General features: G+C 37.6%; 1 protein-coding gene across 6 annotated transcripts; it reads right to left on the minus strand.

The window, feature by feature from the left end:
- Window positions 1-256: 256 nt before the first annotated feature.
- Window positions 257-22,640, minus strand: LOC311077138 (uncharacterized protein). 6 transcript variants are annotated; one of them, XM_084105648.1, is made up of 7 exons: window positions 22,480-22,640; window positions 19,503-19,758; window positions 17,234-19,120; window positions 15,966-16,626; window positions 15,673-15,871; window positions 4,521-9,428; window positions 257-2,850 (listed from the first exon to the last, which is right to left on the minus strand). In XM_084105648.1, exons 2-3 carry the CDS (start codon window positions 19,603-19,605, stop codon window positions 17,292-17,294), a joined length of 1,932 nt encoding a protein of 643 aa, XP_083961774.1. In that variant the 5' UTR covers window positions 19,606-19,758; window positions 22,480-22,640; the 3' UTR covers window positions 257-2,850; window positions 4,521-9,428; window positions 15,673-15,871; window positions 15,966-16,626; window positions 17,234-17,291. The 6 variants fall into 6 exon arrangements, with proteins under 6 accessions (XP_083961774.1, XP_083961776.1, XP_083961772.1 ...); XM_084105650.1 differs by having other exon boundaries at window positions 4,521-4,808; window positions 15,673-16,626; XM_084105646.1 differs by having other exon boundaries at window positions 15,673-16,626.
- Between the last annotated feature and the right edge of the window lie 751 nt (window positions 22,641-23,391).

A 23,391-nucleotide genomic window follows, 5' to 3' on the forward strand; every position in this document is an offset into this window, starting at 1 on the left:
AATGAATTAAGCTATATTAATATATTTACATAAATTTCAAGTTATCTCGTGGCCCCCTAGTGATTGAAAACTGTGTGTTGTTTAAAGTTCATAGTAATTGTTCTGACTTCATGAAGACTCATGGTGTGAATGAAACATCAAACTGACTAGAAATGTATTATTTTATTAGGCATTTAAAAGCTCTATTGAGAAAAATAAAACATGGAAAGCTCAAAAAGCAATCATATCAGGAAAATTCATGACAATAACAATGAGATGTTGATAAAATGAGTTTAATCAATCATTACATGAAGCAAATACAAACTAAGTAAAATTGAAAGCGAATGAGACAGATCTCTCTCTTTAATGACTTATAAGAGCCAAAGCATCAGAAAAGTGTCCAGTTTCAAAGATACATGAAAGCATATCTTGCATTTGCATGGAAGAGTAGAAGTGGAAGAGAAACTAGATGTTCTGATGAAAAACAATGAAGAACGAGTTAAAAATTAATATCAGATTCACGTTTCTCTTAAAAGTGTTATGGCCTTTTTCTCCAGTGTGAATTTTCTGGCACTCTTTCAGTTCATCTTCTGTAGTAAAGGACTTCAGCACTGAAACACACACCGCTGTGTCTTTTCTGTTGTAATATTACTAATGAATCTTCTCCTTTGTATGAATCTTCAGGTGTTTCTTCAGGACTGACGCCGAGTGAAACTGTTTACCGCACTGATCACAGTTAAATGTTCTTTCTCCAGAATGAGAAGATGTGATTCCAGAGCGAAAGCCTAAGCCGCTTCTTTCCAGTGTGAACTCTCATGTGAACCTTCAGACTAGATTTACATGTGAAATGGTGACAGATTTACAGGTGACATATTTTTTGGCTTCTGTTTTTCATTTCGTTCTGCTAAAAATTATAATATACGTGAGGAGAAATGATCAATGAATATTTCAGATTCTACAATAAGTACTAATAAATAACAAAAATAATAGTGACATTGATCCTGTGTCACCAACAGTTGCAAGGAACACACGATGAAGATGAAAATCAGGTATAAAGTCAGCAAATTCTTTGATAAAGTCTGTATGGTGCCCTGGTCAAGTCAAGTCATCTTCATTTATAGCACTTTTAACAATGTAGATTGTTTCAAAGCAGCTTTACAGAGACAAACGTATAATTTAAGGTAAGATTGTTTGGGCTTTATAGCGGTTCTTTAATAAAGTTATTTTCCAGCTAAAGTTAGTTTTGATTGATTCGCTTCCGTTGCAACAATCATTTGTTATTAAATTAGAGGCCGCTAAGACGACACCATTCTCTCTACACAGACTTTAAACGCGAACCTGTGATAAACGCTGATGGCGTTCACATGCACATTTAGAATTGGTTCTATAGTTATGTGCGTTTGAATATATGTGCGCAGGTTTGGAGTTCCCTACAAGCCAAGCCTAAACAAAGTACTGGTGTTTCCTTGTAATTTTGATACAGAATTTTATTTTATTTGTCACTTTGGGGTGACTAACTAAACTAAACTAACTAAACAGAACTGTGACATCTGTAACTCAAGATCTTCAGATAATCAGGTTTTGTCAAAGCCACAGCAACAAACTATTTTTCTTAAATTGTTTTTAATGATAAAAAAACAACTTAAATTAACTAGGGCTGCAACTAATTCATGAATTTAATAATAACAAGCAGATGTTAGAAACAGAAAGCTGATTTATATTCATCTGTTTAGTCACATGATGTCCGGGGGACAAAGTATGGAAGCCTGTTTCCATCACAGTTGCGCAAATAATATAAATATGGAAGTCCCAATAATGAGAAACGTTGTCATAATTATAACTTAGTATCTTGTAATAACTTAACATTGCATTATAACGAGATGCTTTCACATAATAACGACTTAACATCTCATAATGAGAAATGTTGTCATAATAATGAGATTCTGTCTTATAATTCTAACTCATAATATCTCATAATAATGTGAAAAACGTGAAGCAGAATGCAAGCAACCACCAAGATGTCCTGTTGCTCATCATGGCTGTTAGGAAACTAACTTACACAGGAGAGACTTTAATGCTCAGCACATAAAGATGAACTACTTACTGTGATCTCAGACTGTGATTGTTTTCCATTTGAGTGAGAAACTGAAGATAACTGAAGGAAACTCTCTCCACATGGATCATGGTGATCCGGTTTATCCACTGTGTGGATCTTCATGTGTCGCTTCAGTTGAGTTTTAAAAGAGAAACTCTTTCCACACTGATCACACGTGTGCGGCTTCTCTCTGCTGTGGATCCTCTCATGTTTTTTCAGATTTGATAAGTGACTGAATCTCTTGTCACAGTGTGAACACTTGTAAGGTTTTTCTCCAGTGTGAATCCTCTGGTGCAGTTTTAAACTGTTCGCTGTAGTAAAAGCCTTCCCACACTCAAAGCACACGTACTCTCTCACACCAGTGTGAATTTTCTGATGTGCATGTAAAGTTTGCCGCACTGAAAAACTCTTTCCACACACAGAACATGAATGTGGCTTCTCCTTCGTATGAAATGTCAGGTGTGACTTCAGGTTTGATGCACAGATAAATGTTTTTCCACAATGATCACATGAGAACGGCTTCTCTCCGGTGTGGATCCTCATGTGTTCTTTAAAGTGTGATGACTGTGTGAAACTCTTCCCGCACTGATCACATGCGTACGGCTTTTCTCCAGTGTGAACTCTCATGTGAACATCAAGATTATGCTTGTTTGTGTAACTCTTTCCACACTGAGTGCAGGTGAAAGATTTCTTGGCTCTACTTTTCTTTAAAAATGTCTTTTTATTCTTTGAGCGACTCAAGTGTTCTTCACCCTCCTCGTTCTCTTCCATCAGGTCTGAAGAGAAAGAAACAAAATCATAAAAATAATACAAAGAGAAAAAAAATGAAGTGAAAGGACATAAAAGTAGACAACTGCTATAAAATATTACCATTTTGCTGTAAAAAAAAAAATTAAACAAAGTTAAATTAAGCGAGTTCCCCTGTGTTCCAGTTCAAGTTTGGCGAACTCAATTCTCACTACAAGCTTTTTGCAGTCCAGTGGAGCAGATTGTATATTATTATATTTTGGATTTATTATTATTTGTTATACATTGAATTTATCTTAACAAAAAACACCACAGAGTGTGACATATCACAACAGTGTCTGTAGAAATTTCACAAGCTGAAAGTCTAGACTGATCCTCTCGTTTAAAACTCCCTATATTATATTAACATATAACCTTTATTTCGCTATTAAACATCTAAATTATTCAGGGGTCGCGGGGCTGAACTTGATGTGTTGAATGCTCAGAGCACGTTATAAAACGTATTCTTAAAATACACATTTCTGTGTGAAATTACTGCATTGAAAACGAGTGTTAACCAGATTTATAGTTCAATGATATTGCTGTAATTGTCAAAAACAGAAATAAAACAATAAATAAGTATATTGTTCTGAATATCAGTTATCAGGGACATAAATAGGCAAATAATCGGTATTGGTAGGGATTCAAGATATATCGGCCACCATATCGTATCGACTGATATATGTTCATTTTTAATGTTATCGTTATCGGCCCAATAAGAAAATTTGGCCAATATATTAAAGCCAATAAATATAGGATTATTTCCTTCAGATGAGTGATGAGAGTTTTGAATTGCTTAAAATATGATTGGATCACTTCCAAAAGGCAAATACAGTTCAGTGCAACATCTGAAGTGCAACTCTATCATATAGGCTACATAAAATTATGATAGAACATTATAATTGTGTGTTTGGGTCATGGCTTTTAACGGTGAGACCTTTGCAATCAGGTTCTCAAAAATTATGAACACATTTGGATTTAAATTTATCGGCAAATATATCGGTTATCGGCTTTCAAATATAAAGAATTATCAGTTATTGAACAAAATTTTCATATCGGTGCATCCCTTGTATTGGTTATAAAAAAAATCTTTCGATCACTAATTATCTGTTCTCTTTTTACAGCATGATTAGAGGACAAGAAAATAATCTCAATTTATTGTCTCCTTTTTTTACACAAATGTCACAGTGTTGACCACATTCATCTACCCTGTTACCAAAGATATTATAAGAAGACTAATCTCTATAACTATGAATAATTAGGGTTGGGTTTTGTTTGGGTTTTTTATGCTACCGGTGCCAAACGGTTACGCTTACAACTCTGTCTGCCATTCATTTACTTGATACAGTATGTTTATTGCAACAACAAAAAAAAGAAGAAAAAAAATTGTTGTAAACTATGAAAAGTCCAACATTTTAACATAGAATTTAATTTAAAATAAAGGAGCTAAAATTATAATTACTTTGACCTGATGTTGACAATAAATATGAATATTTCTCAAACCTCACTTTACTGACCATTTTTTGAAAACCAAAAATTTAACTTTTGTACCCATTTCATAGTTTAACTGCATATCTATACATGTATGTGATGAAGTGCTTGAATGTTTCTAACATGAATGTTCTTCAGCATCATGAATGAATGAAGAATAAACACCAACCTCTTTGTTCTTCCGGATCTTCAGTGTGTTTCATTCTGCAGGGTTCTGGATCACTCATGTTCTCACTGTCCTCTTTAATAAACTCAGTCTTTGCAGATTTCAGCTCTTCCTGATGCTCTGGTGCTCGTCTTCACTTGTAGGATGATGGGAATATTCCAGCATTTATTTGAGAATTGCAGTGGGAGGAGCTTCACTGATGATGTGCTTGTTGTAGGAGGAGCTTCACTGATGATGTGATTGCTGTGGGAGGGGCTTCAATTATGGTAAATTTTAGTGCGAGGAGCTGATCTGCCCAAAATAAAATAAAAAATCAGTTACTGAGTTAATGTTTTTATACTTACTGATAACCGGATTTTAAACAATGTAATAAAATTATTCCAAATATTATTAAGGTAAGGAGGACAGATCAACGCATAAAGACAGAATAAAGAAATAAATGTACATATAGTAGCCAACAATTACCCTCAGTCTGTTGACACCAATGAAATGAGCTTTAAGTGTCAATTTTACAGGAGATCTGAAGACATCAGCATAATAAACGAGGTGAAAACAGGAACATACTTTTTTTTTTTGCAAACATACTTTACAAACATTCACACATTTGGCAGAATCTTTTATCCAAAGCGACTTGCCTTGCATTTCAAGCTCCACACATTCACAGTCTCAACAATTCTTGCTTTCCCTGGGAATCAAACCATCTTCTGTTTGAGCTACATGAAAGCTTTACAACTTAAAAGTACTTTGCAGAGTTATGCAGTACTTGAACATATAAGCAGAAGTCAATCTGCAATTCCAAACAAGACCAACTGAGTATAGCTATACGGATCCATTCTGAATTATTAAACACAACAAAATAGAAATGAAAAATAAAAACATTCTGAATGTGTGGTAACTCCGCGATCTGAAGGTCGCTATCTTTCTCCTGGCGTGGCTTCATCCCTCAAAGCCCCGGCTCTGCCTTCTAAGCCCTGTTGCATGACATCTGGCTTAGTAGTCCGTGAGGCAGACCCCCAAATTTCAGAAATTAGTATCATAAGAGGGCACCAATGTTACTCTTTTTTATTTAACAGAGGGATGTCCCTGGACCACAAAAATGCATGACAGCAATTTTTAGTGGGTAGCTTAAGGTACAAAAATCACCAATTTTATGTATGACCCTCCCAAAATTTGGCGAATTCCACGTAAGGTCAGTTATTTCTTTAATTCATTATTTTTGGTACCAAAACATTTACACTTGGTGATATCTAGGTTGGAATATTGTCAAAACTTTAACTTGTTTCAATAATATAGTTATTATGATTATTTTTCTGCATAAAACAGTGGTGTACAGCTTTCACTCATTGTTTTAAACTGAAGACCAGTCTGTATGCTTCCATGTAACAGGTAAGAATGGATTTTGCAATGTTATATATTATACAATTATTGATTATCTATCAAGTCAATTCATTGTATGCTAATTACCATGGATAACTAAACAACAAGTGAAGTGAATGCTAATTGCCCAAATTGTACATTTGTTGACTGTCCGTGTACTGGTTCTTGAGATATCTTTATAATAGATGCACATTATATGCAGAAACACACATAAGCAGACATTTACTATATTACACTCCTGAAGGCAGACAATAAACATTAAATTAATTTACAGCTTGCAGAAATATGTATAAGGCTCAGGAAGAGAGATCTCCTCAAAAGAAATGGCCTAAAATTGAAAACAAGTGTTTAATACATTGCACTGAAGAGGACCCAGACAAGAATTTAACAACACCAAAGGACTGGAATTCGTGGACAACATTGGTTAAGGCAGCAGAAATAAGAAATCATAAAGACATATTAGATTTGGCTGAGAGTTGTTCTGAAGAAGAGGTTCCACAAATATGGTATCACAGGAGGTGCCGGAGTCTCTTTACAATGAAAAGGGATTTGGAAACACTCAAAAGCAAGCCATTAGACACTACAACAGAAACAATGGCTAGAAGGTCCATACGAACTCAGAGCTCTAGTTCATTGGTGTATGAAAAAAATCTGCATCTTTTGTGAGAAGTCTTCAAAGTTCAGACCAGGAACAAAAAGTAGAGAGCCGTTAATGCAGTCTGTGTCTTGGCAGTCTGATACTGCAGTTAGAAATGCAGCTCTAGCCAACCAGGATAAAAGAATGATTGCAGTTACTAGCAGAGAGCTGATAGCAGCAGAAGCTCACTACCACAAGAGTTGTTGAAGGAACTATACTAGAGTCCTTACATCTCGTGATGCCCCTTCAGAGAGGTCAGAAGTGTCTGATGAAGAAAACAGGTATAAAACCACAGAAACAGCTGCATTTGACGAGTTGTTTGAATACATACGGGAAGAACTGATGGAACATCCTTGTGTTATGAAGTTTACAATTCTCACATGTAGAATCAGAGAGTATATGCACAAACGTGGTGTTGATACTCTGATGGAATCAACGATCAAGAACCTCAGAAGAAGACTAGAGGCAGAGTTTGGTCATTCCCTACATTTTTGCAAGTCTAACAATGGCAGGATACTGATGTATCCTGACACTTTGTCTATGGAGCATCTTGTTGTGGAGAACAGTGAAATACGTGACAAGCTTAGTCAAGAAACAACCAATACAGACCGCATAGAGGAAACCGCTTTGATTCTACGCACGACCATCAAGAAAGAGCGGCCGTCAGTATCATGGCCACCTAATCCTTCAGAACTTGATCAGAAATCAGTAAAGCTGGTAGGTGAAATCAAAGAGTTTTTGGCTGTATTGCTGAGTGGTGACTCATTTGAAAAGGCTTCTGAAAAGGTACAAAGACTTGTCATGTCTTTTGGACAAGATATAACTTATGCAGTGACTCAAGGAAGAATAAGAATGCCCAAGCATATTTTGATTCCTTATGCTATTAAGGCGCTTACAGGAAATGTTGAATTGATCCAAATGATGAATCGCCTGGGACACTCTGTATCTTACACTTTGTTAGAGGAGATAGATACAGCCTTGTGCCTGCAGAAATTAACCATGGCAGATGCTGCAGGTTTGGCTGTTCTTCCTAGCAACATAAAGCCCAATGTGCCTACGACATTAAGATGGGACAACATAGACAGAAACGAAGAGACATTGACTGGACAGGGAACATCACATAGGATCAATGGAATTGCAGTCCAGCCTTTGACAGAGGGTCCATCACTTCCACCAATGTCCTATGAAGTGCCCAAAAGGCAAAGAAGTATCAAAGATGTCATGCCTGAGAACCTACCTGTGTACAATGTCGGCGCTAAGGCCTCAGCTACTACCATGGTCCATGAAGAAGTAGATTATCAAGAATGCTGGAACAAGGCCAGAATGAAGAATTTAGTATGGTTAGTCACCAGACTGCATGCTCAACAGAATCAACCTATTCCTGGGTGGACTGGCTTCAACATACGTACTAGACAGAATGTGACAGTTACTCAAAGTAGTATTGGATATCTTCCTACCATCAATGGCCCTGCCTCTGATATGGCAACTGTACATTAGATATTTGTGTAGTCTCACAAAATCATGAAAACCCTTGATCTGAAAGAGATCATACTTGTATTCGATCAGGCCTTATGTGCCAAGGCTATGGAAATTAAGTGGAAGCATGAGGACAAGTTTAGTGGGATCATCCTCAGACTTGGAACATTCCACACAATTTGCACGTGGATGGCAGTTATAGGCAAACGCTTTCAGGATGCAGGTTTGAGAGATTTATGCATTGAAGCAAGTTTGATTGCGGAAGGCTCAGCTTCAAAAACACTGGAAGGGCGAAGCTACAACAGAGGTGTAAGAGTTCATAAACTGGTTTATGAGGCCCTCTTGAGAATACTTTGGAGTCATTTCAGTGAACAGGAAAACCTAAGTTCTGAAGTGCAAGATGCATTCAAGTTACTGAAAGACCTCAGTGATGACATTTCACCAGACACATTTGAGATGGTTGTCCAAAGCCCATCATTGATCCTGCTGTTTGAAGAATTTGAGAAGTACATGGCCATACAGCGGCACACAAATGGTAACCTCTCCAAATTCTGGATGTCGTACATTGACATGGTAGAAATTTTACTGGCAACACTCAGAGCCTCAAGGGAAGGGGACTGGCATCTTCATTTGGCATCAGTAAGGATAATGATTCCATGGGTGTTTGCCTATGACCACTTAAATTATGCCAGATATTTGCCAGTATATTATGCACAAATGCAATTACTCCACAGGGATCATCCGGGAGCAGAAGAATACCTTCTGAATGGTGGATTCTCAGTCCAGATAGGATCAGAAAACCCATTTGGTCGTATTCCTGTTGACCAGGCTGTGGAGGAAACAGTGAATAAAGATACCCAGACACCTGGTGGAACAAAAGGCTTCAGCTTGAAACAGTCCACACTAGCTAGATATTATCTGACTTCAGAATTCCACATATCTTTCTTGAGGTATCTCAGAGAAATGGTGAGCCACAAAAACTGCTGCAGCATGATGAGAATGCAGTTAGATCAGTAGTAGAGCTACTTGAGAAGAACTGGATAGACCCTTTCAGTGGAGAGACACAAGACTTGGTATCCCTCTCAACAGGCCGCTTAGCTCCAGATGAAGTTATCAGAGACCTGACAACAGCATTTGAATAAGGTGACAGTGCATATCAGCTTTTCAAATCAGAGAGACTAAGTGCAGCACCTATCAAACAATTCCACGATAGACTTCCTAAGCAAAATCTTAAGACATTCTCAAGCTTGAGCAAAAAGAAAGTATCAAAAGCTGGAACACAGGAAGTTGTTCTCAAAGCTGATAGGAACTTATTTGCTCATATGGTTATTATTGCACAAAGCAGAAGACTTGACATGCGAGAGGTCTTGTCACACCCATTGGGACCAATTCCATGGTCTCTGGCTTCTTCTGATGGTCTCCTAAGAAAAACCAACAAAGCTGCATTAGCGTCTGTACTACAGAAGAATGTCGCCCCAGCTGAAACAATTCCACAGTTTTCAGCATCAATTGTTGATGGCATGACTATCATCAACAAACTGAAATGTGACAACAAAACCTTTGAGGAACTTGCAGAATATTTGCTAACAGTGGTTCTGCTTCATTGTCCCAACAGTCACAGAATTGATGTTGTGTTTGATGTCTATGCAGACGACTCTATTAACCCCCTGGGGTCGACGGTATCGCCGGCGATACCAGCTCGCTTTTTTTCAGTTCAGTTCAAAAGAAATTAATTTTGCTCTGTGGACTTTGATATTACAAGCAAGTTTCATACATCAATCGATTCTGTTAAATGTGTATTATTTTTGTGTATACTCACAATAAAAACAAAGTGTTGTGCTTTTTGCCAAATAAAGAAAAATAAACGTGATGCGAGTTCTGCCTTCTCTCTGCCAGTGTAGTCCATTCTGAAACGCGTCCGAAAATGAACAATAACTCAGCGAATACTCAGTCAAACAGGCAAACAGACATACAGGCATGAAGCTTGAATTCTCTTCTTTAAAATGAAGTAATTTATTTACTTTATTTACGCGCGCTATTCAAACGCAAATGAATGAGGCAATCCGCGCAATCCTGTGAACGCCCCCATATCAGCTCGAGAAACAAGTTTATTCAGATCATTACTTGTTTACACCGTCTCGCAGCGCTGTGAGGAATAACAATAATGAAAAAAGTACCTCAGAAGTGCGGGTATATCGAGGAGCGAGCTGAGGAATACTGTACTTTTTTTTTTCTTCTCACGTGAATCGGGTTTCTGTTTTTGATGAATGAACAGCAGAGATGCGCGCTGTTTACCACAGCTCGCAAAAAGACAGTTTAAATTTAAATTGCGTCTATGTGTGAATGAATGATGATGTTTTAGCAAACTGTATTGCCGTACTGAGTTGAGTAAAAATCGACAGAAATATGTTGAAATAAAATGTAGGCTATTTGTATAAGCAACGTTTTAAACTGAAAATTAACATTTATATGCCCTAATATTTCATAAAAACAACGTTACAGTCAGGCGTTTCTGTTTGTGTATGAATGTTTCGGTTTTAGCAAACTGTATTGCTACACTCAGTAAATATCGACTAAAATATGTTGAAATAAAATGTATTTGTATAAGCTACGTATTAAACTGCAAATTAACATTTATATTTCTTATAATAAAAATGAAAGACCTATGTTACAGTCATATATAGGGATGCAACGATTAACCGATTTCACTATTAACCGCGCTTTAATCCGTCACGGTTAATTAATCGTAAAGGCTCCGCAACACCGCGTTTGTGTTTCACGGAACGAAAATGTTGCATGCATCTTGCGCAAAATGAAAACAAATTCATTATAAGAGTTTATAAGAGACACGGAGGTGGAGCTCATAGGCCATTACGCACACACGCTGGATTAACAATGGCAGAGGCACCTAGCAGCGAAACTCTGTTTCCTCCAAAGAAGCGCCTGAAGTCGGCAGTTTGGGATTATTTTGGGTACACAAAGAATGACCAGGGCATCATTGAAGATGACGGATCACCTATTTGCAAAACGTGCAGTAAAAAGGTTGCTGCTAAAGGATCGAATACATCAAAATTTGATGCAGCACCTGCGGGATCACCACCCAGCTTTGCACGCTCAAGTAAAGGTAAGTTAATACATTCCGTGGCAAATGTATCAAAGTTCAATTCCGTGGCAAATTACTTAAAGGGGGGGTGAAACACTCAGTTTCAGTCAATCTCATGTTAATCTTGAGCACCTATAGAGTAGTATTGCACCCTTCATATCTCCAAAAAGTCTTTAGTTTTATTATATTTATAAAAGAAAGATAGGCAGTTCCGAGTCTTTCCGGAAAAAAACGAGTGGCTGGAGGCGTGCCGTGTCGGCTGTGCTTACGGGCGGATAGCTAACAACACACAGACATTTGAAGCAGTTTTACTCACGTTTACAACGCCCGACCGTTAACCTTTATCGTTGGGACTGCTCCATCCTTAAGCATTAGACGATCTGCAAATCCGGCGTCGAACTGGGCCTCGTTTATAAAACAATCATCGTCGAAATGCACTAGCAGCGAGCACAGCGCTTTGATGGTTTCGCTCTCTCGCTCTGGTCTACTACGGGTGCGCGCGCGCCCTCCGGAAAGAAGTGCCCTTAGAATGCACATACTCGAAAAAAACTTTTCAAAACTTGTGACAAACCGGAAGGAGTATTTTTGGCACAGAAATACTCAATCAAACGTACAACTTAATTTTTTAAACTTTGTCCATGTTTAGCATGGGAATCCAACTCTTTAACGGTGTAAAAAAATCAGTATGCATGAAATAGCATTTCACCCCCCCTTTAATGAAATATGTTGGTAGGGAATTAAATATAAATGTGTCACAAATGAATGCCGTATTGGTGAGAGTTGTGGGCTTTCAGTGCAGTGTAAACAAACAATGTGTCACGTGTAAAGAAAGACACGTGTAAAATTAGATGAATTATTAAAATGATTATGTATAGATTAAAGCTGATGACAATAGCAGTTCAGTTAAGTTAATATTAGTTTTATATTAATAATAATAATATTAAAAATTATAGAAATATAATTGTTAATATAATTAAATACTGAAAATCAACTTAAATAATTACTGCAAGTCAAGACAAAGTTCATCTTGGTATGGATTATTTTAAATTTTTCTTATTCACTTTTAGCTCAAGACTAGTGGTGTAGCTGCAGTTCAACAACCAACTGTTGCAGAATCCTTTGCAAAGTGTGTGACTTATGCTCCCTCTTCAAAACAAGCCCAGGATTTGAATAAAGCAGTGGCCTATTTCATCTCCAAAGATATGATGCCATTTCAGATTGTAGAGAAACCTGGATTCCTTCATCTGATGAAAAAGGCAGTGCCACAATACAAAGTTCCAACAAGAAGCTACTTCTCCACAAACAAAATCCCAGCCATGTACAAGGAAGTACGAGCAAGTGTGGAGGAACAGCTGGCAGAGGGTGTGTGGTTTGGCGTAACCACAGACCTGTGGACCAGCCATGGTGGTGGAGGAGAACCCTTTATGAGCTTTACAGTGCACTACCTCTCTACTGATTGGAAGCTTAAGACTCACTCTCTTGAGACTCTTTATTTTCCAGAAGACCACACAGCAGAGCTGAAATGATGGAAAACATGCTCCTGGACTGGAAGATAAAGAAAGAGAATCTGTCTGGAATTACAACAGACAATGCCAGTAACATGAAGAAAGCCTTCGCATCATTTCCCTGTGTTTGGTTTCCTTGTTTTGGTCATAATTTAAATTTGGCCATTTCCAAAGTCCTTAAGATACCAAGGGTTGAATCCGCTACCAGAGCATGCCGACATTTGGTTCAAGGCTTTTCTCGAAGCTGGAAACGGAAACGTGAACTTCAAAAGAAGCAGGCAGATTTGAACATCCCTGAGCATTCACTGATACATGATGTGGTCACCAGATGGGGATCAACTTATGAAATGATTTCCAGGTTCTTGGAGCAGCAGCAGGCCATCTGTGGGGTGCTAGCAGGAGACAGAAGCACCTGGCATCTTATGCCTAAAGACACTGACATCACTGTCCTGGAGAAACTCAGCCAACTTCTTTGTCCTCTCCATGATTTCACTGATGTCCTGGCCTCAGAGAAACAAGTCACACTTTCCTCCCTGAAGCCAGTCTTGGAACACATTAACAGTGAGATTATTCAAGATCAAGAGGAAGACTGTGCTCTCACTAAACAAATGAAATCTGTAATAAGAGAAGACCTGTTAATGCAGCTGCGATATACAGAGGAAATGAAGAATGCTCTGAACATATCCAGTTTTGTGGATCCCAGGTTCAAAGGAAGCTTTGCTGAGAATGTGGATGACACAATCAAGGCATGCAGCGATGAAGCAATGACACTTGCATCACATCCAGACACCGAAGATCCTCTAGCATCAACCACACAGAGCAGTGAGAGCACCTCATCCATCACCACCAAAAAGAGCCTGTCTGGACTGTTACAGCAAATCACCAGTGCAAAGAAGAACAGGTCACAAGCTTCTGGACATGCAATGCCATCAATCCAAGAAAAAATTTACTTAGAGGTAAAACTATACTTGTCCCTTCCTGCAATCAGTGCTGATTCTGACCCACTGGCTTGGTGGAAGACACATGTGGAAGAAATGCCAGTGCTTTCAAAAGTGGCCAGAAAGTACCTCTGTATCCCGGCAACAAGTGTGCCCTCTGAAAGGGTGTTTAGTGCAAGTGGCCATATCCTGTCTCCTCATCGGTCAAGACTGAGCACCGAGAATGTGAACATGCTTACATTTCTGCACTATAATATGAACTGAAAGGACTGGAAATAAGAGAGAAAATTGTAAAAAAAAAAAAAAAAAAAGGCCCTGATGTACATGATGGGTCCTGCAGCTTTTGACTCCTTGTTTTGTTCCAAAAGGATATGTATAGCTAGCTAATATTCAATTCCAGAGATGTGGACCTTGTTTCTTTTTATTTATTTTCACTGTACTGTATTACTCATTTTTCAAAAGGCAGCTATACCATTGAAGTCAAAAGCCAGCTAGAGTTTTTTAGTTTTCACTTTGGTGTTTCTACTCGGGTCCAAAAAGAAAAAAAAATACACAATGAAAATACAAAACAATTTTGTAATATAGTTGATCAAAAGAGCCTTTCAGGCAGAGGTCCAGAAGCCTTTGACTACAGTTGTTTTCTTTAAATGGAAATTCTTAGCTAATATGTAGCTTATATTTAATTCCAAATAGACAAAGGCTATTTTTATTTAGATTATTTATTTTCAGTGTTAAAGTATTACTTATGTTTTAGTCAAAAATATTTTTTTCACTTTTCTTTAATTCCAAAGAGAGAAATTGACTTTTGTTTGTTTGTATTATTATTTTGTGGTGTATTATTTGGTTGCTGAGCAGCAATAAATAACACTTTAAAATATAAGGAGTTTTCGTGTGATTTTATAAACTAATAGTGTTGTGAAATTAATGAATGCAAAATAATCGTGATAACCGTGAAACCGTGATTATTCCTCAGACTATAATCGTACCAACAAAATCTATAATCGTTGCATCCCTAGTCATATATGAAAGACAACATGTCGTTGATTAGTTTTGGATAGATTATACATTTTTAATGTAAAATATCTGCCACCTCAAATAAGCTTTTGTTTGCCAATATTTCCTTATGTTAAATATAATATGTTTTGTCAAAAATAAAGTTATCAAATAATCAATCAAATCCTTAACTTTGAAATATGTATGATAAAATGTATACTTTAGTTTTTACAAAGAAAGATTACACTTGAATTGTTGTAATTGTAACCTTTTTAATAAAAAAAATATATTTACAAGGTAGATGTAAACAAACTATTAAAAGGTAAATATAAGCCTTTTCTTTAAATAACTTTTGTGTTTTGTTATTGACAAATTTGGGGAGAGGATAAATATTCCAAAACTGAAAATACAGTATGAGAATTAACTGCACAATTACTAGACATGTTTTCCTTGGATATTATAGGCCAAATTGCAAGCACAATATGTGGAAAAATAAAAAAGAATTGAGATGCTTCTAACTGTTGCTCTTGCATTCTTGTGGCTCAGTGACTCACCTGAATGAATGGCTCATTAAGTATGCGGGCCCCACTGTCTCCTCAGGTGTGAACCACTATATATGCATGACCGTTACGCCCACTCCGCATATTGCCTTTCCAAACAGAAAGTGCTTTGCAAAATTCAAATCAATGTATTGTGTTATGTGAATGATAAGGCAGGGTGATTTTCACTTCATTCTGAAGAAAAAACACTAGGCGATGACATCTTTTAGACAAAAGTCTTATTGGCACATATTTAGAATGTGTTTTATGGCCTTATTTCAGAAACTTTAGTTTTTAGTTTTTTCAATAACCATGCATAAACATTATTCTCTCCAAAATGCAGACATGTACATTCTTGTTGCTCACATTTCATGGTAGCCCTGTTTGTGCTAAATAGTGTGTAATTTTTTTTGCCATTAATATGTTTATAAGCAACTGAAAAAAGCAAAAATGTCAGGGCATGTCAGAACATCTCAAGGACCCCAAAAACACCTTAGACCCCAGAAGGTTAAGAGAGACATCATTCTATCCACTCTGAGCTGCCAGTGTGCGAAACTCAATAGCATAATCAGCTGCGGTGCGGTTACCTTGTTTTGCATAAGTTGTGTTGAAATATACCTGCCCCCTGCGGGATATTCGAAAACTTCTTGAAGTTGATGCAAAAAGTACTCAGTGGATTTCTTGAGTTCTGTATCGCTATCCCACACCGCTGAAGCCCAATCGAGGGCTTTTCCCCAAGCAAAGTCATGAGAAATGCACATCTCTTCTCCTCAGATTCAAATCGATCTTGTTGGAATTCAAAATATAGCTTTACTTGTCGAATAAATCCCTTGCATTGTTCAGCAGAGCCATCAAACTTATTAGGAAGAGCAAAGCTTACCGTTGAAGGCGTGGGAGGAGGAAGAGATCGTACGTAGTGCGTCAGGTGTTCGTTGACTGATTGTAGCTTTGCAAGTTGTTCCTGATAATTCTTCAGAACCTCGCTTTGGTAAGCGAATGCGGCTTGCAAGTTGGAAACCTCCACTGGATTCATGGTAGGCGAAGTATTCTGTAACGTGGACGCTGAGGCGGCATTAGAATTCATATGCGGAAGTTTATTGCAAATATCAAACAACAAACACGTGGAAACAGGCAGAGGGTCGATAACAGTACAGCAGTCCGATCTTTCGACAATCCATGTAATAATCCAAGAGACGTTAGTGAGAAACCAGGCAGAGAAGTCAAACCTTGAGATCAGTCCACACAAGCAAACAATCCAGAAAGGGAAATCCGTAAAATCAATGGTCAGAGAACTAGGCAGAATCATACACATGCAGACAATCAGAATATCAGGAAAAACGCTTGGTAAGGCAGGTTAAACTGGCAATACTTCACGATGTGAAAGCACATGGTCACAGCTTAAGTAGTCCCAAACAGGAAGTGAATGTAGAAGCAGCAGAGGGAGCGCTCAGTCAGTACTCGGGTGATGGCTCCCTCTGCTGGCTTGACATTACAGTCCTTGATTAGTGCTTGAATTTTACTCTCAAAAGGATGTACGAACCCTGAAATCAATAATGTAAAAACATTTGTCTATTTCTGCCACAATACCATGGTTACACTGAGCATTACTACATTAAATCCACAGTGAATATTTATGATTTGTGGACTTAAAAGCCTTATAACTTAAAACTTCACAAACTTGTTCGTTCAATGCACAAAGTTTCTCCTGGTTTCCAAGTCAGTGCCCATGATTTACTCACCCTCAAGTCATCCTAGGTGTGTATGACAATCTTCTTTTAGACAAATACTATTGGAGTTATATTAAAAAAAATGTCCAGGCTCTTCCAAGCTTTATAATAGATTACAATGAGTTTCCATTTACTTGCAGTCTAGAGCCCTGTATAGTGCTTTATTTCTGCTTTTACATGAGCGCCACCTACTGTCAGAGAGCAAATTTGTTTTTTGCATTGATCTGAACTGACAAATTACAGATTCCTGTTGGTTGAACACGAGTTAATAGATATCAATCAATCAATCAACAAAATGTCCTGTGCTCACCACACAGCGGCTATAGGTGGAGAGGAGAGATTTGGCTATAGAGTGATGTGTGTCTAACTTACACAGAAGAGACTTTGTTGCTCAGCACATGAAAATAAACTATCTACTTACTGTGATCTCAGACTGTGTTGATGTGGTTTCTCCACTGTATGGATCTTCATGTATAGCTTCAGTTGAGCTTCTCTCTGCTGTGGATCCTCTCGTGTGTTTTCAGATGTGATGAGTGACTGAATCTCTTCTCACAGTGTGAACACTTGTAAGGTTTTTCTCCAGTGTGGATCCTCTCATGTGTTTTCAGACTTGATGACTGACTGAATCTCATGTCACAGTGTGAACACTTGTAAGGTTTTTCTCCAGTGTGGATCCTCTCATGTGTTTTCAGACTTGTTAACTGACTGAATCTCATGTCACAGTGTGAACACTTGTAAGGTTTTTCTCCAGTGTGAATTCTCTGGTGCTGTTTTAAACAGATTGCTGTAGTAAAAGTCTTCTCACACTCAAAGCACATGTACTCTCTCACACCAGTATGAGTTTTCTCATGTGCATGTAAATATGGCAGCCGTGAAAAACTCTTTCCACACACAGAACATGAATGCGGCTTCTCCTTCGTATGAATTGTCAAGTGTGTCTTCAGCTCTGATGCATAGATAAATATTTTGCCGCATTGATCACATGTGTACGGCTTCTCTCCGGTGTGGATCCTCATGTGTTCTTTAAGGGATGAAGATCGACTGAAATCTTTCCCACATTTATCACACTTAAACGGTTTCTCTCCAGTGTGGATCCTCATGTGTCGCTTCAGGTCACTTTTAAAAGCAAAACTCTTTCCACACTGATCACACGTGTGCGGCTTCTCTCCAGTGTGGATCATCTCATGTGCTTTCAGATGTGATGATCGACTGAATCTCTTGTCACAGTGTGAACACTTGTAAGGTTTTTCTCCAGTGTGAATTCTCTCGTACCGTTTTAACTTGTCCGCTGTAGTAAAAGTCTTCTCACTCTCAAAGCACATGTACTCTCTCACACCAGTGTGAATTTTCTCATGTCTATGTAAAGTTTGCCGCAGTGAAAAACTCTTTCCACACACAGAACATGAATGCGGCTTCTCTTTCGTATGAACTGTCAGGTGTCTCTTCCGGTCTGATGCCCAGATAAAAGTTTTGCCGCACTGATCACATGTGAACAGCTTCTCTCCGGTGTGGATCCTCATGTGGCACTCAAGACCATGTTTGCTTGTGTAACTCTTTCCACACTGAGTGCAGGTGAAAGATTTCTTGGCTCTTCTTTTCTTTAAAAATGTATTTTTAGTCTTTGAGCAACTCAAAGGTTTTTCTCCAGGTTTGACATGATGTTCCTCCTTCACTTCACTCAGTTCTTCACTCTCCTCCTTCACTTCACTCAGTTCTTCACTCTCCTCCTTCACTTCACTCAGTTCTTCACTCTCCTCCTTCACTTCACTCAGTTCTTCTCTCTCCTCCTCCACTTCTCTCAGTTCTTCACTCTCCTCCTCCACTTCTCTCAGTTCTTCACTCTCCTCCTCCACTTCACTCAGTTCTTCACTCTCCTCCTTCACTTCTCTCAGTTCTTCACTCTCCTCCTTCACTTCACTCAGTTCTTCTCTCTCCTCCTTCACTTCACTCAGTTCTTCACTCTCCTCCTTCACTTCACTCAGTTCTTCACTCTCCTCCACCACTTCTCTCAGTTCTTCACTCTCCTCCTTCACTTCACTCAGTTCTTCACTCTCCTCCACCACTTCACTCAGTTCTTCACTCTCCTCCTTCACTTCACTCGGTTCTTCACTCTCCTCCTTCACTTCACTCAGTTCTTCACTCTCCTCCACTTCACTCAGTTCTTCACTCTCCTCCTTCACTTCACTCGGTTCTTCACTCTCCTCCTTCACTTCACTCAGTTCTTCTCTCTCCTCCTTCACTTCACTCAGTTCTTCACTCTCCTCCACTTCCCTCAGTTCTTCACTCTCCTCCTTTACTTCCATCAGGTCTGAAATGAAAGAAAAATGTATTAAATAATATTGTCAGTACATCAAAATAATTGATTGAAAGAAATATAAATTGAAAGGACATGAAAGTGAGCCCTAAAGTAATAGTAGAAAGTAGTCAACAGTTATAAAATATTATGACAATTTGATGCTTTTTTATAAATTGATTATTTATCAGTTAAAATAGTATTAGCTTGATCTGATGTTGATAATCAATATAAAAATTTCTCAAACCTCCTTTTACTGAACATTTGTTGAAAACAAACAAAAAACATTCTGTACCATTTCATAGTTGAACTGTTTATCTAAAAGTGATGAAGTGCTTGAATGTTTCTAACATGAATGTTCTTCAGCATCATGAATGAATGAAGAATAAACACCAACCTCTTTGTTCTTCAGGATCTTCAGTGTGTTTCATTCTGCAGGGTTCTGGATCACTCATGTTCTCACTGTCCTCTTTAATAAACTCAGTCTTTGCAGATTTCATCTTCCTGATGCTCGTCTTCACTTGTAGCTGATGGGAATTTACAGCACTGACTGGAGAATTGCAGTGGGAGGAGCTTCACTGATGATGTGACTGATGTGGGAGGAGCTTCACTGATGATGTAATTGGTGTGGGAGGAGCTGATCTGCCCAAAATCTAAAATATATCAGTTACTGAGTTTGTTTTTATACTAAATGGCACTTCTATGCAACAAATTAATGGCTATTATGATCTTTTGCAGAATGCATTTTTATAAATTGATTAGGCTATATGTCCTTGAAACTTTCCTTGAATGAGGATGAGGTAAATTTATCTTCCAATTATTATTTTTAAAACATTATCGAATCTGAATCCAGGGACAAATCCCATTGTTGCCATATTTTGACACCAACTTTGAGTTTGATATTTATTTTACTAAAAACGTTTTGAATTATTAATGTCCGTTCACACTAGACTTTTCCTTGCACTGACTTCCATTCATACGCATGTGAAAGTGGGACACCAGAAACACAAGCTCAAGTGAATAACCCTGTGAGAAATAACAATCCATTCATTATTTGTATTGCTAATCCTAACATTATTCTGTTTCTTCATTAAATTACAGGTATCTAGAAATAAATAAAAGAATACAACTAATTTAAATTCTTCCTAATATGAATAATGATAAGAAAAACAGTTGAAATCATAAACACAGAAATAAATGTACATAGTAACCAACAAATACCCTCAGTCTGCTGACACCAATGAAATGAGCTTTAAAGCAGCACTCAGTAGCTTTGGGATTTCTTCGCTGTGTTCTCGCTTTTTGCTAGCAGGTTTCTCTCTAGAGCTCCCCCCACAGCTTCGGAATAGATATTTGACAACACTGTTGTAAAAACTCGTTGGTGATTCTCAGACACCAGAGGCTATAGATCAACGACATCAAAGCAGATGGGACATTCTTTAAAACGGCTTCTTCATTCGGGTTCGGACAGCGTGAGGGAGCGCAATAATGACAGCATTTTAGCAGATTTCTTTTGGTCGTAAAGCAATTGTTTACATCGCGAGACCTGATATCACGTGAGACTTCCTGACGCGGCGGCCGGCAGCCCGTCGGCTCAAAGTTGCAAGTGCGTATTTTCCGCTCACGGGCACCAGGGGGGTGCGAAACGACCACCATTCAACCCAAAATAAGTAATATAACCATTCCAATGACTCCGAAGCTGTTCAGTTAAGGTAAAAAAAGTTACTTAGTTCACCTTTAAGTGTCAATTTACAGGAGATCTGAGGACATCAGCATAATAAATGAGGTGAAAACAGGAACTATTGTCATGAAATAAAGAGAGTTTTCAGCAGATCTGTTAATATTGATGAGCCTCAGACTATCAACACTCATTCAACAAGCCATTCAGGATCATCAGCAGATCATCTCACTTTATTCTGAGTGTTTGCTGTTAGAAACACATTATTTGAGTCAGGATACATGATAAAAGCCTGTAAAAAAATCTCTATTGAAAGACAATACTCTTATTTCTCAAACTATGACATGGATAAAACATCAATAACACTAAACAATGACACTCATCTTCCTCAACCACTACAGATTACAGCAGCATAATGTCCAAATTAATCTAAATATAGGCTATAGTTTGATCTTATAATAACTAGGCCTACATTAATCACTACACAGTAAATTTGAAATCCGGAAATCAACACCAATGTAGTTACTTTCAATACTTTAAAAGTGTAAATATGGGAACAACCCTCAAAGTGTTAGTTCAACACTTTCAAGAGTGTTGCCTCTCACAACACCGACACAGAGTTACAACATGAACACTAAGAGAGTAAAATATGAACACCAATTCTGCATTTCCTACTTTAAATAACTGTAAAATACACTGACAAATCATGTAATCTGAAAAAAAAAAAATTCACTTTGAAATAAACACATCACTCTCTATTACTCTTTCAAAACAATCCAGAAATGTCAATTGTATCCAGTCTGGGATCATAAAAGTGGTTTTCTCAAAGTAGTCATTAAAATAATTATGGATGCAACGATAACATTTTTTTTCAGAATCGATCCGATACCAAAAATTCTGAGTATATATTTTATATGTGCAGAAACTGAAAATGATCAGATAAAGATCACAACAAAGCACTATTGTTTCCAGATTAAAACACTATTCATATTTATTAGTATTGATTTAATGTCTTACGTGGCTCATTATAGGCTCAATGTAAAGCATTTAACAGTAGGCTTTCTTTTCCTTTAATAAAATGCATTGCTGTGTATTTAAAATTAGTTTAATATTATATATCTATAACATTTTGATTATTTTAAATCAAACACGGTGAAACAACCACTTATGTCTGTAATGGTGACTTGATAGCTAGGACTGTAACTGTAGCTAGTTGAGAATAGGTGACCACTGGTGCATCGGTAAGAATGCAATCGAATGCTCTAATGCTCTTTAATGGATTTATTGACAGATGATTATAGCGGTCATCTTGAGTGTACAGTATGTGTGGTTCTACAATAAGTAACTTTAGCTGTTTATATCAAATAACCAAAAAATATACCAGATAACACACATAGCTCCTTATTAAATTAAAGAACAGCCTTTTACTGCTGGGTCTCAATAACAGCAACCCAAAAACATAGTTCTCTTTTACACAACCATTGTTAAAACTCTGATAATAACTGTACAATGTCAGGTGAGTACACACATAAACACTATAGTAGTGTAACACTAATAATACTAGGTATTAGCATAATGCTAGCGAACTTTATGCTAACATGCTGCATTTCAACTGAGTATCCCAGAATAGACAATAACACTCATAAAAAACCTAAGGCACCGAAATACACATAAACATTTACACCAGGGTACTCACATGTCTCTGAACGCACACATGCACAGATAACGACACAGACGACAACTATGCACTTCAGAAATATCTACGATGTGTTTGTTGCCCGTGGTCACTCTCACTACTACTACTTCTTCTTCTTCTTCCGTTTTTTGGCGCATTGCATTCTCAGTGCATACCGCCACCTACCTTTCACTCTCACTACTAACTCAAAACGAAACCAAAACCTATCAGTCAGCGCAAACAAGTGTCCTCTCGGTGACCCCAAAACGAAAGCGCAGATTGGCTGATCTTCTTCTTCCTTCCGTTTTATGGCCGTTCACTCCTTAGAAGTATTACCGCCACCTACTGTATACGGGTCATTCCACGAAATTGGTGCCTTTTGTGTCCCAGAGAAATAATCAGACATAGAATTACTATAACAACAAATAAATTTGTGATTTAAAAACATAATAGTACTATGTATTATTTCCTCAATATTACATTAAATTAAATTCATTTATATATTATTTTAAATAATTAAAATTTATGCTGATAAAAGGGTAAGGTTTTTGGCCTGTCCCTCCCTGTGATTGTTCTTTTTCAGCAGGACTTTTAATTTGCAAATTGAAGGCAAAATTATACATAAATCACATTTTCATATTGTTCTAAGTATAGTGTCACTGTTAAGCAATGTTTTGGCATAAATATACATTATTTTAAATAAAATATAAACCATTTTATCGGTGTCCCCTGATTTCATGTCATGCCTGTTACCCTCACCAAAAACCCCTTGTAAAATAATGGTACATTCCTGTGACATCACTTCCAGGAAGTTATATCATCTCTCAATCATTATTCCAACAGTTAAAACACAAGTTTGTTTCTCTCTCTCTTCTATAATACTCTATTTTGATGATTTATTAGGTATAACTGAGGTGGGGACACCATGCAATG

Source organism: Abramis brama (assembly GCF_963993115.1).
Source record: "Abramis brama genome assembly, chromosome: 1".
Classification (NCBI taxonomy): Eukaryota; Metazoa; Chordata; class Actinopteri; order Cypriniformes; family Leuciscidae; genus Abramis; species Abramis brama.

Coding starts and splice junctions, on each gene's coding strand:
- LOC311077138 (XM_084105648.1), bottom strand. CDS start 19,605: ATGAAATCTGCAAAGACTGAGTTTATTAAAGAGGACAGTGAGAACATG. Junction 19,121..19,502: donor AGATCCTGAAGAACAAAGAG/GTTGGTGTTTAT, acceptor CTTTCATTTCAG/ACCTGATGGAAGTAAAGGAG.